Source organism: Gasterosteus aculeatus, chromosome 3 (assembly GCF_964276395.1).
Source record: "Gasterosteus aculeatus chromosome 3, fGasAcu3.hap1.1, whole genome shotgun sequence".
Taxonomy (NCBI): domain Eukaryota; kingdom Metazoa; phylum Chordata; class Actinopteri; order Perciformes; family Gasterosteidae; genus Gasterosteus; species Gasterosteus aculeatus.
In genome coordinates, this window is record NC_135690.1 from 9404175 (window position 1) to 9418558 (window position 14384).

General features: G+C 45.7%; 1 protein-coding gene across 2 annotated transcripts in view; it reads right to left on the reverse strand.

The window, feature by feature from the left end:
• Window positions 1-14384, reverse strand: part of pik3r2 (phosphoinositide-3-kinase, regulatory subunit 2 (beta)) — a 29844-nt gene that overhangs the window by 6717 nt on the left and 8743 nt on the right. For both annotated transcript variants that reach the window (XM_040170865.2, XM_040170866.2), the window contains exons 3-15: window positions 5747-5839; window positions 3966-4040; window positions 3228-3380; window positions 2596-2806; window positions 2345-2430; window positions 2119-2221; window positions 1863-1961; window positions 1549-1729; window positions 1263-1382; window positions 913-1055; window positions 602-778; window positions 371-442; window positions 49-219 (exon numbers count right to left, since the gene is read on the reverse strand). In XM_040170865.2, coding sequence (XP_040026799.1) covers window positions 49-219; window positions 371-442; window positions 602-778; window positions 913-1055; window positions 1263-1382; window positions 1549-1729; window positions 1863-1961; window positions 2119-2221; window positions 2345-2430; window positions 2596-2806; window positions 3228-3380; window positions 3966-4040; window positions 5747-5839 — 1684 coding nt within the window. The remainder of the gene's footprint in view (window positions 1-48; window positions 220-370; window positions 443-601; window positions 779-912; window positions 1056-1262; window positions 1383-1548; window positions 1730-1862; window positions 1962-2118; window positions 2222-2344; window positions 2431-2595; window positions 2807-3227; window positions 3381-3965; window positions 4041-5746; window positions 5840-14384) is intronic.

Below are 14384 nucleotides of genomic sequence, written 5' to 3' on the forward strand. Positions count from 1 at the left end.
AGAAATGGATCAACATAGGAAAAGAAAAAAAACAGTAATAAAACTTACACTACAGAACAGGCGTAGGAGCCCTTCTGTGATTGGCTCTCACGGATGAGGAAGGTCCCGTCGCATTTGCCTCTCAGCATCTCCTCAGCCTGGGTGCGTTTGATGTCACCCACATACCACGTACTCTCATCATGGTGGGGTGAACCTTCGTCCTCCTCCAGTGAGAAGGAGCTGGAAACACGGGAAAAAAGCAGTGGATACTCAATCGCGCGTCGTAGCAGCACAACACTGAGCTCCGGCACCGCCCTAAATTACAGGTGGAGACACTGCAGCACCCAGTGATCACAGCGCAAGGAGTTGCTACTTCATCTCAAACACTTACTCATCTGCATCGTTCTTTATGCCCAGCCATTCATTGATCTTCTTCTGCCCTGTCCCTTTCTGAGTCAGCCATCTGCAAAGCCACAACAAGGCAGGTTGTATGCTGATGCTTTACCCATCACCCTCGAGACATGACAATAACAAGAATAGGTTGCAGATATCATCGAGTGAAATTAAAGCACAGAAGTGTATGTACTTCAGAAACTGACTAGATCTTAAAATCCATTCTTACATAAAGTACTGGTCTCGGATTTTGCGGAGCTGCATGAGATCTGGCTTGAGGCTGTTCATCTTTTTGTCGATCTCTCTGTTATCTGAGACCTGCTGTCTCAGGTCCTGCTCCAGCTTACGCTTGCTGTCGTGGATCTCCTTCACACGAGACTTCAAGCGCTCAGAGTTGCTCTGGATTCTGATTGGAGAGAATGGCCATGAACGCGTGGTTCAAAACAAACAGTGTTCACGCTATCTTGCTTTTGTCTTTAAATGAACCGGGAAAATCAATAAAACCCATGCATATATATATCTATGTATACTCAAATGTACTTTTGAATCTCCTTTTCGTTGCCCTCGCGTTGGAATTTCTCCAAAGACTCTCTGCTGTAGCGCTCCTGAGTCTCACACTGCTCCTCAAAGATTTTGATGGTCTCATTGAAGGCCTCGATGGCTGTGCGCTTCATCTGCAGCTCCTGCAGGGAACAAGCACAGAGGAACAGGCTGTGACCCTCCGTTTGATCATTTATTGCATTTCAGTTAGTTAGCAGCTGCTGATATCACACATATCCATTATGCTAACTCTAGCTCTGGTGTAATATTAAAAGGTATCAGATACTGTAAAAAATTCACCGCTTGCTGCTGGCCAGTTCATAATGTATTCTGGTAACCGCTTGGTATACCTGTGAGGTGCGAGTGTATTCCTCGTACAGGGAGTCGTACTCGCGGCTCTTCTCCTGGTACTGCTCATGGTAGACCTTCAGCTGCTCTCCCACCTCTTCTATGCTGTTCTCCTTGACCAACTGAGTGCACGCAACAAGCAGAGGAGAGCGAAACCACCACTTTGATGAATGAAATCCATTCCAAGCAGGGCCTGCTTAGTGTTATTCATGATCACAGTAAGATCAAGAATTTCTACATCAGAGGAAGCTCAAATCGATCTTGATGAGAAAAAAAAAGGCCACCAACCTGCTGGTACTTGGAGACAGGGAACAGAAGCTTGGTGTCCAGTTTGCCGTTGTACTGGGCCAGAGACTCGTGGCGATAGTGATCGATGAGCTCCACCACGGACAGGAAGGTAAGCGGCTCAGAGAAGCCGTACCTCCCGTCTCGGTAGTAAATCTTTATAAGCTTGTTGTTCCCCCCTTTCCTGCAGGGGGAGACAAGAGGCGCCACGGCGACATGAAGAAAACAGCAGGACTCGGGGGCTGCACGTGTTCACTTTCTACAGAGGTCTGTCGATTCCCTCGTGGTTCTACCTGATGTGGGCGATGTTGCTTTACCTGAGGGTGAGCGTGTACTCGCCCTCCAGTCTACTAGAGGCGTCTCGGACCAGGAAGGTGCCGTCCGGAGTGTCTCGCAGCTTCTCGTTCACCTCCTCTCTGCAAATACCACGACAACCAGTATTCACTAAAAAATAACAGTGATCAGCTACAACTTCACCGCAAAATTCCCACCATTGTGAATCTGCATAAAGGAATATTGACTTTCGGGAGCAGTGACGCATCTACGGCAAATTGGCATCCGCTACTAATTTACCTTGAGATTTCTCCCCAGTACCACTCGGCAGCATCGTTCAGGCTGCTTGTGTCTGCCATGGCTAAAGGTGCCAATTGTGACTTGACTGGCTTTGCTGGAAGAACTGGTAACACACACACACAAAAGATAGTCGTTCAAAACCGTGTGTATTAATGGAATGAATCCAAGGAGTCCTGCAAAACATTCACTCCCTAAGTTACATGCAGCCTCGATAGATGGAACATACCTGGGGGAGCGAGGTCCTGCTCCGTCGTTCTCTCGATCAGAAGCCTTTCCACTACGAGGGCCGGCAACTCATCATCCCCAGACAACCTGAACATAACCGATCAATATCAGGTTTAGAAATAAAATGCTGAAACTCAATTTCACACAACTGAAACTCTAGATTTGCCATCGGTAGCCTTTTGCTTCACAGAACCGACGCGGCGCTCGATTCTTCAACTTCTCAGTGTAAAATATTATTGAACTGAAACCCACCAAGGCGTGGAGGGGCCGGTTCGTATCAGCAGTGGTCCAAAGATCTTCCCCAGCGTGTGCGTATCCAGGCCATTGCTGGCCTGCAAGTGAGTGACCTTGGCCAGGTGCGTGAGGAGGTACTGCAGCGTGAGACGGTGATGGAGGGGGACGGAAGGGGAGCTCTCGAGGACCAGGCTCACCTCCCTGCCATGGCTTCCAGCGACTGCACCGTCTGTACCGAATGATGATAAACTACTGTAAAGACTTGATGTCAGGCGGGTCAAGATATTTAACAATAATTATGAAGCTAGATTAGGTATTTGTACATAGTGTGAGATATTTGAACCCCTACTTTTATTTTCATTGTCCTTCATAGGTAGCGTAAACGTCCATATAGTCAATGCATTTTTATCTTTTGGTCCAAATTATATATATATAGCAATAAAACCCTAAAAGAGGATATTTTCCAACAACACCGATCACCAATCAAAGACTCAACGGCAGCGGACTATTTGACTGTTTTTAAAAACATCTCTGGCTCTGGTCTTTAACAAGCCGTGACCGTACAGAGATACGTGAAGGAGGCACCTGCTCCTAAAGCAAAAGAAAATGGGCTTGAAAGCATTTTGACTCCAATAAGAGATGAAACCTACCTGCCGACTGCTGTAGGACCTGCTGCTGCAGTGCGACAGCAGTTTGAAGGGGAGCGTAGAAACAGGGAGGGATGACGGGCGACGGCAGGTCTCTCAGGTAGCTCAGCACACACTCGGAGAGGTACCCCACGTCTTTCTGACACACTTCACTCTCTGGAGGCCAAAGAGCGATGCAAAAGAATTTTAGGTTGGAGAAAAAGTTCCACCGAACTTCGTTTGGCTTCAATTTGTTCCCAATGTACAGTATTTGCTGTATGAAGCAGCCGAGACGCACTGGACCAGCAGCACACGGCTGCTTTCAATCATGTGAGACATGTGAACAGTATTGCTGAAGATGAGCATGCACACATGTACACATCCCACACAGCAAATATCAGTGAAATCTTTTTGCGATTCACTTTAATGCAACGCGCTGCCCAGCGATCTACTACGTAAGATCTGACGCCGTCCGGTGGGGAGGTCGCAGATTGCAACCACCTGAAACACTACTGTGTGTGGAGAGAGTAGGAGCACTATGGAGGCCTACGCAGAGATGCAAATGAAGGGTTCTAATTTGCTCAATTTTACACAAATTGAAAAAGTAAAAATACGTTGTTATCTGACATAAACAATATGTCTTCCATCAGATACTACGAGCCAAATATTGTTGTCCAACGCCACTGAAATGTGAACACATACACAAATGATTACACACACCATGAAAATAACTAAAGCGGTGTAGATCTGTGACGAACTCACCGGAGCTCAGGCTGTATACTGGGCTGTCTGAACCTGAGGAATCATTGGTCCTGTACAATATCTTGCAGTCCAGACCTGAGAAAGAGCAGTTGAATAAAAGGTTTGTACAAGACAAAAAACATTTAGTCCCGTACTTGAAGACGGAATATAGCGAAGCAAGCAGGAAAATACAAAAATAGCCAAGCTACCTAATGACTCCCTTGCTGCCTGACTTGGACTAAGTAATCTACTGTAATGGAAAAGACGCGTAAAGCATTGAATGAGACGAACCGACCTGTTACCGTCTGGACGATGTCAGTTTATAAGTAACAACTTGTACGTGACAAAGCGCATAGGCCAATATTTGTTTTGGAAATACTCAAGACCAAATATCAGGTGTGTGTTGTTTTCACAGCAGTCTTAGTCCATCAACACAGAGAAGGGGATCATTTACCAATTATTTTGCACACGCAACAAGATAAAAGCAAAGCACGCGCGTGCTCGTTCTATTCATGGTGCAAAGCGGGAGATCGATTTATTGACGGCCAGACATTTTAACTAAATCATGGAATTAAGTAAACTATGTTTCTAGTTTAGTAATGAGGGAACTGGCACATACCAATCCAAACAGCGTTGATAAAAATACTGTTCCATTGTAGAGGTTAATATTTCACAATATCCCTGAAGAAAAACTGAAGAAAAAGAAAATTAAACTCCCACTGACTTAATTTCTCTTTTGGGTCTCAGGCTTAAAAAAAAAAAAAACATTTAGCACCGGGTCTAGACAGCTTGCGTCTAGGAGGCAATTCCTTGAGACAAGCCAGACTCTCAGGTAGTTGTGAAAACCTCACCATGCAGTCATTGTGTGTGTGTGCATCCAACTGTGGGAGGTCATTCAATATTAGTGGTGCACTATATTATTTACACTCAAAGACAGACCTTCCGTCATCCTGCAAGTAGATAATCAATATTGAAATCTTAGCAATCCTAGCACAAGGGACTTTACTTCCATACAAAGAAATTCTGACCAGCTTTGGAGGATGACGTCTGTCCACACTGGAAAAGTGTGCGTGCACCATACAAACTGGTTTGCTGATGCGCACTTTGTCCCATAATGCAAAGCACTTTTCACAGAAGCTACTCACAAGGATAAACTGTTTTAATAAAAGCAAATGGTGGCGAGACAACTGAAGAAATATCTTGGAACTATATTAAATAATATTATAACTCGTTTGTGAAGTAAAATGAGCATTTTCTGTACAACATGTTTAGTACGTTGATTTTGGTGTAAAAGGAATTACATGGTATTTGGACACAAGCAAAGTTAACATCTTCAAAGAACAGAAACGATTATTCAATTACAGCCATTGGTCAAATTGATTCACCTTTTTTCTACTGTGATGATTTGCTGCCGTCACTAAAGACATTTTATTAGGCTCTGAGAGTTTTTTTTACAAATTGAACATCAAATGATTACAGATTAATCAAGAAATAAATGTGCATCTTAATAACAGTCGCGAGGGAATCTCCCTGAGAACGTTAAACTTCAACGTAGAAAATCCATCTAGAGTCCCTCACCGGCCGAGGAGGTGCTTTTGAGTCTGGACTTCTGATCCGTGTGACTGCCTGACTGGATCCACATGTCTACGTGTCTAATGCTGGCGTGAGAGCGAGAGGCACACGGCGAGAGAGAGAGAGAGAGAGAGAGAGAGAGAGAGAGAGAGAGAGAGAGAGTCGCACATAGACGTAGGGACGGGGAGGCGAGACAGACGAACACGCGGGCCGATCGGCGTGGATCGTACCTCTCTTCTCCAGGGCCTGGATGAGGCCGGCGAGGGCCGGGGGAGCCGTCTCCGGCGGCGTGAACTGCTCGCTCAGCTCCAGCGCAGAAACAGCTGAAACAACAACAGAAATAACGGTTTCACTTCTGGCACAAAGCCTCTGAAAGACCACGGGGGGTCACTGACGAGGGCAGTCAACGGAGCAGTTGGAGATATAGAGCGTTTATAATGTTTGGAACGTGTTAAAACAATTGGGAGGAACACACCAAAATGGGGAGGAGTGGGGGTTTTCGTATCCATTTCGCCAAGTACGGCCCAGTAGCAGTTAGTCTTCTGTGTTGCATTGTGTTCTAATAGTATTTAGATAAAATAAATAGCTGACTAAAATGCGGAGCGCACTTGAAGCTTGTGACACGTTTTGCTGCGGTAGCTTGAAGTCTAGCTGATCAGATATGAGATAGAAGAAAACCAGAGCAATTTAGAAAGCTTAAGGAACAAAAGAATGAAAAGAGGCCTTTGTGTTGAGGAGTGAAAAATAAAAAAAGAGAGAGAAGAAAAACGGACTGCTGATGGCGAGCAAAAACTTTATCTACTTCGCAGCTCCCCACAGACCAAATCAAACATCTTTTCAGTCCGAGAGAAAGCGAAAAGGAGAAAGGAAGAGAAAAAAAAAAAAGGGATCCCATTTCCCTCCCTCTCTTTTTTTTCCTCCCTTTCCTTCACTCCCCTCTCGCTTTCTCTCCTCCCCTCCGCCCTGCTCGGTGTTTCGCCTTAGCTCTTTGCGTGAGTGGAGCACAATAAAGGATTTAATCAAAACTCCTGAACAAGCAAAAGCCCCGTGGCAGTGTGCCAGGCTCGGCCCGGCCCAGACAGCCAGCGCCTCCCATTCTGCCCCAAAGCAGCGCTGGGAGCTGGGAGCTGAGAGCTGGGGGCTGGGGGCTGGGGGGGGGGGGGTGTGGGGATCGGGGGATCGGGGGGGGGGGGCAGGGAGGGCCTGGCTTGGCATTAGGCTCCTGTTCCTGGCACGGCTCGGCTAAACCGCTGCTGATTATTAATTTGGGGAGTTCAGACAAGAAACACAGCGTCAGCACATTCCGTTCCCCTCTCTTTCCCTCTCTCCCTCCCTCCCTCTCTCCCCCTTGTTCTCAGTTTCTCTGGGTGTCTCTCTTCCTCTCGCTCCCTCGGTCTTTTGCCCTCTTGCATTCTTGCAGGACTTTCTGCTTCTTTTCTCTCGCTTGTTCCGTATCGTCCTTCTCTCCATTTTGCAGAAGTTTTGATCGCTCCTTTTCTCTCCCTCTCGTTTCTGCAGGTCGAACGTGGACACGTTGCCTTGCAGGGTGTGCGGCTCTCTAGTGAGCACGCAGACCTCTTCTTTATCCCTAGTTTTTCACAAAAGCTGTATACGGCTGATGGAGAATGATTCGTAGGTATAAAAGCTACTTACAGGGACAGTTTGTGCTCCTGCTTAAAACAAACAGGATGCACTGAAGTCACTTTTATTACTGATGCAGTTTACAGACTTTTCCCCTTATTTAAGCACAGGATAAAGGACTGTTTTTTGAATAGTTTAACGGCAACACATATGGACTAAGAATTTTCTAGATGAAAACATGGTGTGAATTTTTTAATGAATACGTCTATAATTTTCACGCTCTGAAATTAATTAAAAGTTTGCATCAGCTCAGTTGTAGAAAAATCTAAATTCTAATTATATTAGTTTAGCCAAATCTTTACCTGCAGCTGAGCCAAAATAAAAGGTTGAATAGAAATGCAAAAATATCTGCCAGGAACCTTATCAATATGTACGTTGATTTATTATATTTTGCGTTGTGTTGCAAGAGTTGAGCTCGGTTCAAAATATTTTGGGGGACTTTGCGGCTCTATAGAAAAGTCACAGGGCCGTCTCTCCTTATTTACACTGCCACTAGAAATCTGCATTTGAATATACTATGATTATTTTATTTGTTGGAATCAAACCACTGAATTAATCTTTGCCGTTTCACTAGAAATGGCTTCAACGTAGTGAAAACAAATGCCACCCTTTTGGTTGATTCTAGTCAGAATAAATAAACACTATCTGTATATGTAGGAAGAGGCGAATGCATAAATACTCAATCTTCGTGGGGCTCTTACAGGTTTGGGTGCGATGCAGGCAATGAAACGTGGATATCAAATTTAAAAAAGGGAAATCGTAGTAGTACGAATATAGACTAGAAAACCACAAAATAAGTTCCCTCCAATTATTTGGGAGGGGAGTAAGAAAACAGCGATTGCCATATTTTCCCCAAGAGGAAAGCACTTTCCCACTCCTACATGCAAAGGAAAAGAAGAAGAAAAGAAAACACTGACTTTCGTGCGGGTTCTTTTTTGCTGTTGTTGTTGTTGTTGTTTCTTCTCGTGCCAAAAGCAGATGTCGTGTGGAGGTTTTGTAAAGGTATGAAAAAAGAAAGAATAGAAAACTAGAGAGAGGCAACTCGTTAGTCAATTAGAACTACTTCCCTGCCGCCTGACGGGCCGCCATGCGACTGAAGGAGCCCGGAGAGGACGCCAAAGGGAGAACAGATAAGAGGGGGGAAGAGGAAGACAGCGAGCGAGAGAGAGAGGGTAGTTGGGCTCGTAGTGGTGCATTTGAACCTGTTGGGTCCAGTTTGTTTGTTTCTTGTTCACAGGCTACATCTCCTGACTGTGAATGTCTACAGAAAGGATTTGATGAACGTCGCGCAGCTCGCTCAATGCGAGGCAAGCAGCAGACGGGCTGAAGCAGACTGGACGAAGCAAAGCTATGCGAGGTAAATATTTGCTCTGTATCCTCCGCACCGGTATGGGTATGTAATGTGGAGCTGGCTCTGCTGCATTCTCCCTCTCAGGGGTCTGTGTGGGACAACTGCGGAGATACAGCATTTATTCATCCACAGGATTCGACCGTACAAAAGCAAATCCCTTCCATTTTCCCAATTTACGTCAAACACTTCCAACGCTGATTTTATTCTTTTATATCGAAGGTTGGTGAAATTAGATCATGCAGTTCATCGACGACGGCAAAAAACTCCTCTCATCAAAAGACAGTATTATTCATATTTTGGGGTTTGGACAATAACAAGCCGCCCAGAGAGCCTCAGCTACAAGCTGCCACAGAAAGATGAATTGCATTTTTATTGTTCCCTAACAAAAGTGGTGATAAAAGCTATTTACTGGTTTTGTCGTGGGTACAAATCCATCACTTCTACCCCGTCATTTCTACCTCTCGCTCCACCTAATCAGCTCATTCCGTGCACCTGCACACCACCTCGTCAGCCCAATTACACTCACCTGTCGCCCTGCTCGCCCCCTTCAGTACCCAAACCCCAGTCACTCACTCACTGGCTGCCGGAGGGTTCTCCGCTGTACGCCAGACTTTTCCCCCCATTTTCTCTTTGACTGATCTTTCTACAACCTTTGTTGTTTGCCAAGAGAAAACTAAAGGCTGTTGACGTCGTTCTGCTTCTGGGTCTGTAAGGAACCACCATCTTCTCCAAGCTCGACCTGCCTCGTCAACATCTTCTGCTCTTCTGCAGAAGAAAGAGGAACACGTGCACCACGTCCCGTCCGTGCTTCAGCGCCTACTGGAGAACTTTATGTTCGCAAAGTCAGAGTTTCACGTTGCCACAATATCATTCCTGGGATACATTTCCCAAGGCGGAATCCCGATGGACCCTGCTAAGGTTGCTGCCTGACCAGTCCCAAACACCGTCAATGTTTCTTAGGGTTTGGCAATTTCTAAACCAATAGGTTCAATAGGAATTCTAGTGTGGTGCTTGCTGCCCTCACCCCCTCAAAGACTCCTTTCCTGTGGGTTTGTCTAGAGAAAAGTTAAGACGCTGTTTTTAAACTGCTGCTGTGTCGTACTGCTTCTGGGTCCATTCCTCACCCATTACACATTCATGCATAAAGATCAAGATGTGACCATTTGCCAAAGTCCTGAAAGATGAACACAGAAAAAAATAAACGCTCCGTGTCCCAGAAACTATTTGATGCCAACAAACTTCCAGTTGGGGTTCAAAAATATCCCCAGAAATGTTCTTTTCTCATTTCTGCAAAACTTCACAAGTTGTAACCAGAGGTATGACCACCTTGCGAATGCACTGAATTGACAACAATCAACAAAAAAGCTAAAATTTGGCAAAACACTTTTAGGTTACTCCGAGCATGTGTTTCTTGTGTAGAGTGGTGACAAGGCCAGTTGGTGTCTGGCTCGTGTGTGTGTGTGTGTGCGCGCTGCTGGTCGGGTTTCAACGCTGCATGGCCGTTCTGACCGCTCCTCCGGCTCAACGTGCTTCAGATGCACGCGTGAGTCTGCTGGTTTTACAGGCATCCCTCACTGGGGACGAACATTAAATGATGTGCTATGAAACATGTATCTGGCCGATGGAGAATGTGTTTAATGCAATGTAACTACATACCTGCTGTCACTTAGCTACTAGGTAGTTGATTGACAGGCCCACATGTGGGAGACAGGTTTTGTGTGAGTATTTGTGTGCATTTTCCATCTGATCTTGCATGCCTTTTTTAGATAAATCATACATTTGTGTCCGGCAATGCACAGTGTGAGTCTCTAAATGTGACTTGGGATCTAACAGTGATGACATCACCTCATGTCCAACGGAGGCTTATATGACTCAACAGTCCAAAAGGAATGGGGCCACTATTAAATTGCACGTGAGATTGTTGACCATCCCCCTGCACCCACCAATTCTTTTGCAACTTTCCAAAACAGTTAATCCAATGTTTACGCAGCTCTTGGCCAGATCTGATTAAGTAGGAAGGAATTCAAATTGTCTTTCTTTTTCCCCCCTGCATTTTCGTGACCACTTCTTTAGTCACTTTTCGTATGTTGGAACAAACGCAACCCCAACAATGCCCTTGAGTTGATGCTAGCCGCATTTAAACAACTTTCATGTCTCGCCCCTCTCTTTCGCCTTTGAGTGGAGCTATTTTGAGAAGCTGTAAACACTTTTGCCTTCGGCATGGTTGGTCTACGTCTAAATATAAATGAAAAGTTGTAAGCTCATTAAGGCACACATGTGCACATAATGCCGAGAAGGAGATTTGCCCCTTGAGGGCCCTTCAGAAGCAAACGCTGTCCTATTGTTGCAAAATGTAGTTTATAGTGCATCATTAGTACCTCAGCCTATATCGTCCCACTGGAAAATGTCATACTCATGACTAAATACTCTCGTGGTACAAAACATTTTAATCAACTCCTGCCAACAGTATGCTGCTGTTCCAAATACTATAGAAAAGCTCCAGAAAATGTAACCTGCTAAATTTACTAACCTGCAAAAGGAAAAAAACAACAGTGAGAGAGACCAAACACAGCTGGCTCCTATATGTGCAGTTGGGTAGGGTGGCCTTGGCTTACTCTGCAGCTCGCGTCTCCTTCCCTTTCCAGCCTCTCCGTATCTCTACCATTCACTTTCTGTGCTGCCTCAGCCCCTGTGCCCCCTCCCCTCCACACACACACACACACACACACACACACACACACACACACACCCCTCCGTTGGTTCTTTGAAAGGGTTTTCCTGGTAAGGAACAGGGAGCGGGGAAAGAGCCGAGGCCTCTCTCTCCTTTCTGAGAACTGGGCCCGCTAACATGGTTTATGGCTGCTCAGGGACAGTATCAGACATGTATGTGAATCAGGGAGCGGGAGGGAGTACCCGAGATAAAGAGGGGGAGGGGGTGAGGGAGAACGAAGGGAGGAGTTTGCAAACATGCCAAGCCATGGTTCACTTCAGCAAGCAGTTAAAGTGAGGCCAGGGAAAGGGAACGAGGAGGCGGGGGTGGGGGGATCTCTGGGTTTGTAGAATTATTTCTGCCGCGAGTTGAGAATTGCTTTTGTTTAAAGCAGACTTTTTACTTCCAATCCGTGTCAAAATGTTTCCTTCTGTTCGTTCAACTTAATGACACCATATGTGCCATGTTTACCAGCCAAAATTCATTCTAAAAAACATTTCTCAATGTTTAAACACTACTGGTGTAGTCAAAGCATTTCCTGATTTGTGGCTGGATGACCAAAAGAAAACTAAAATAAACTGCTTTATTGGAGTGATGTCATTTGTTATGCACATAAACAAACTACACAGAAGAACTTCTAAGTGAATGCTGCATTACAAGGAAAGGGGCTCTAACTGGGCCATTTTAGAAAGACTAAAAGCTGAACCATTTGTATCTTTTGGCCATTGAGAAATCCACGTTTTGCATTTTGCCAGCTACTGAGTAACTTTTGGCACATTCACATGCACTTAAGTGGACGGGTTGTTGACGCCATTCTGCAGTTACCTGATTTCTCGAATGCGAAGCCTGGTTTCCTTAATCTTGGTAGGGGATTAAGTAAAAAAAAAAAAAAAAATTAAGATTTCTGCCAAAGACACCTAATCTCTTGCCAGTGTGTTCACTTCAGCCTTGTAAAGCGCTTTACGTGCATGCATATGCATGACTGAGGCTCAGAGTAGCGCTGTGTGCTTTATGCAAGAAAAGTTGTCATAATATAAATGTCCGTCTAAAAACAGAACCTAAAATAAATAAGTATGAATAAGTACAAGACAAAATGCTCTGACCAGGAATAAAATAAACTATCACTATTTCATTTGTTTAAATTTTGTTTTTAAGTATCATCACAGTCTTGGAAGAAAGCTGGTTATAATGACCATGTACCATATTTACTTTGTCATGAACGCCAACGTACTTCTGAGTAAGCATTGTGCTCGGAAACTACTTATTGGTTCACTCATGTTAAACCGCTGGTGGTCTGTTTGTCCTCATTCCTTCGCCTAAATGTTATTGGTTGGACGGTTCAAACCTGGAACTTGGGTCGACTCTTCCAACCGCCAGGCTGTGGAATTGCCTCTCGACTGTTACAACCCCTGCGTGCACAAAGACGGCCGCACCAACGACGGCGCTTTTCACAACACGTCCGGGGGCCTCGGCGCCGTCGAGGAAGCGATAATGATATTTGTTCAACTTGGGCTCCACCGTGAAAATTCCCGACGCGGTTTGGGTGCCAAACCAAAGTATCCTTCCTACAGCCGCGGCCATCTGGCCCCTCCGCCCCCCCTCCCAGGGATTCACTGTGTTCGCCCAGTATCACGGACACAAGCGCCTGCTGCCCAACAGGGTTGTTTCGCCGCCGATCAAACCTCGAGCAAACCGTTGTCCTCCCCGCCGGCAGAGCTAAGCCGGTGCTTACGGACTAATGCGTTGCTTTACTCTCAGTTCTCATCAGATTACCGACACGGAGAACTCTCATGTGATCAGGAGAACTGAGGACGTTTGTTCTGCAGCTGTGATAGTCTGAGTTTTGGGAACTTTTTTCCAGTGATTTCTTTTTCTTTTCTCTTCTTTTTTTTTACGGAGAATCAAATTCAAACTAATGAGTTTGGATGAAGCCGAGTGCACTGCTGTACGCCATGAATAGTCAATTGGCTCCACCAGAGGTAATGCAGAGTTCACAGCCGCCATGCTCAGAGCGGTATGTAGCCCATCTGTCATTAGAAAAAAAACACCGGGGAATATAAAGGGAGTACAGCTTTGAAGACAGACCGTACGGTTTCATATGCAGTATGCGTAGACTTTTTATTAATCTTTTGGCCCTTTGGGTCTTTTCCTCTGGTCCATACTGGTCGGCAAAAAAATAACCGCCCCACTCTAAAAAAAAAAAAGAGTGCTAATGGGGAAGAAGAACCCTGGTAATAAATCAAAGTCTCAACTTGAAGTTGCGCTTGCCGAATTCGACCAATCAGAGACGAGTGGACGCTTGAGATGGACGCGGCCGCAGCAGCTCCGCCCACCAGAAGTAAATATCCATGACGCGTTTACACTTTTGTATTCCCCCAAATGTTAAAGAGGAATGTGCCATCAGAGCATTAATTAAGCAGCCACAGTGTAAAGATATAGTGAAGTAATGTCACCTTGGCAGAGAATAATGACGTTCAGCAGGTACAGATCATAATGGTGTCCTGACAAAAGCGTAGCGGCGACCCACAAGTTCCCCCCCTCGGCTAAATATTGTTCACATTGCCGGCACATTTTCCCTTCTCGCAGTTTCTCTTCCTCCGCGGGCAAAAGAAAAGTTCAAAATCTTGCAACATGCAGCTTTGAATAACCCTTTGAAAACTGCACTCGACGCACCTCCTGCCAGCGCGACCTTTTAGCCGCCGTCGAGTAGGAGGTCAATAACGAGTCACATCGAAGGAGAGCTGGACATTTTTGTGCGGATAATCCCAGATGCATTCTGGATGCCAAGGACACATGTTATTGTTGAATGTAAAAGGGGGGGGGGGCACACAGACGGACAGAATCACTACCAGCCCAGTACCGGAGAGTCCAGTAGGCAGAAGGGTGAGGCCTTTATAACCAGCAGAGCGCTTCCAGAGAGGCCAAGATTATGATGTGATTCCAGCAAAGATTAAAGGGTCAGATGGAGGTCACTGCCAAATGTGACAGTCCCATCAAAACCCCCGGGGTGTTTGACCGGCAGCGCTCCAACTCCACCAACTCCTCCAACTCCACCAACTACTCCCACTCCACCAACTCCACCAACTACTCCCACTCCACCAACTACTCCAACAACTCCTCCCATATCTCCTCCAACTACTCCAACAACTCCTCCCACATCTCCTCC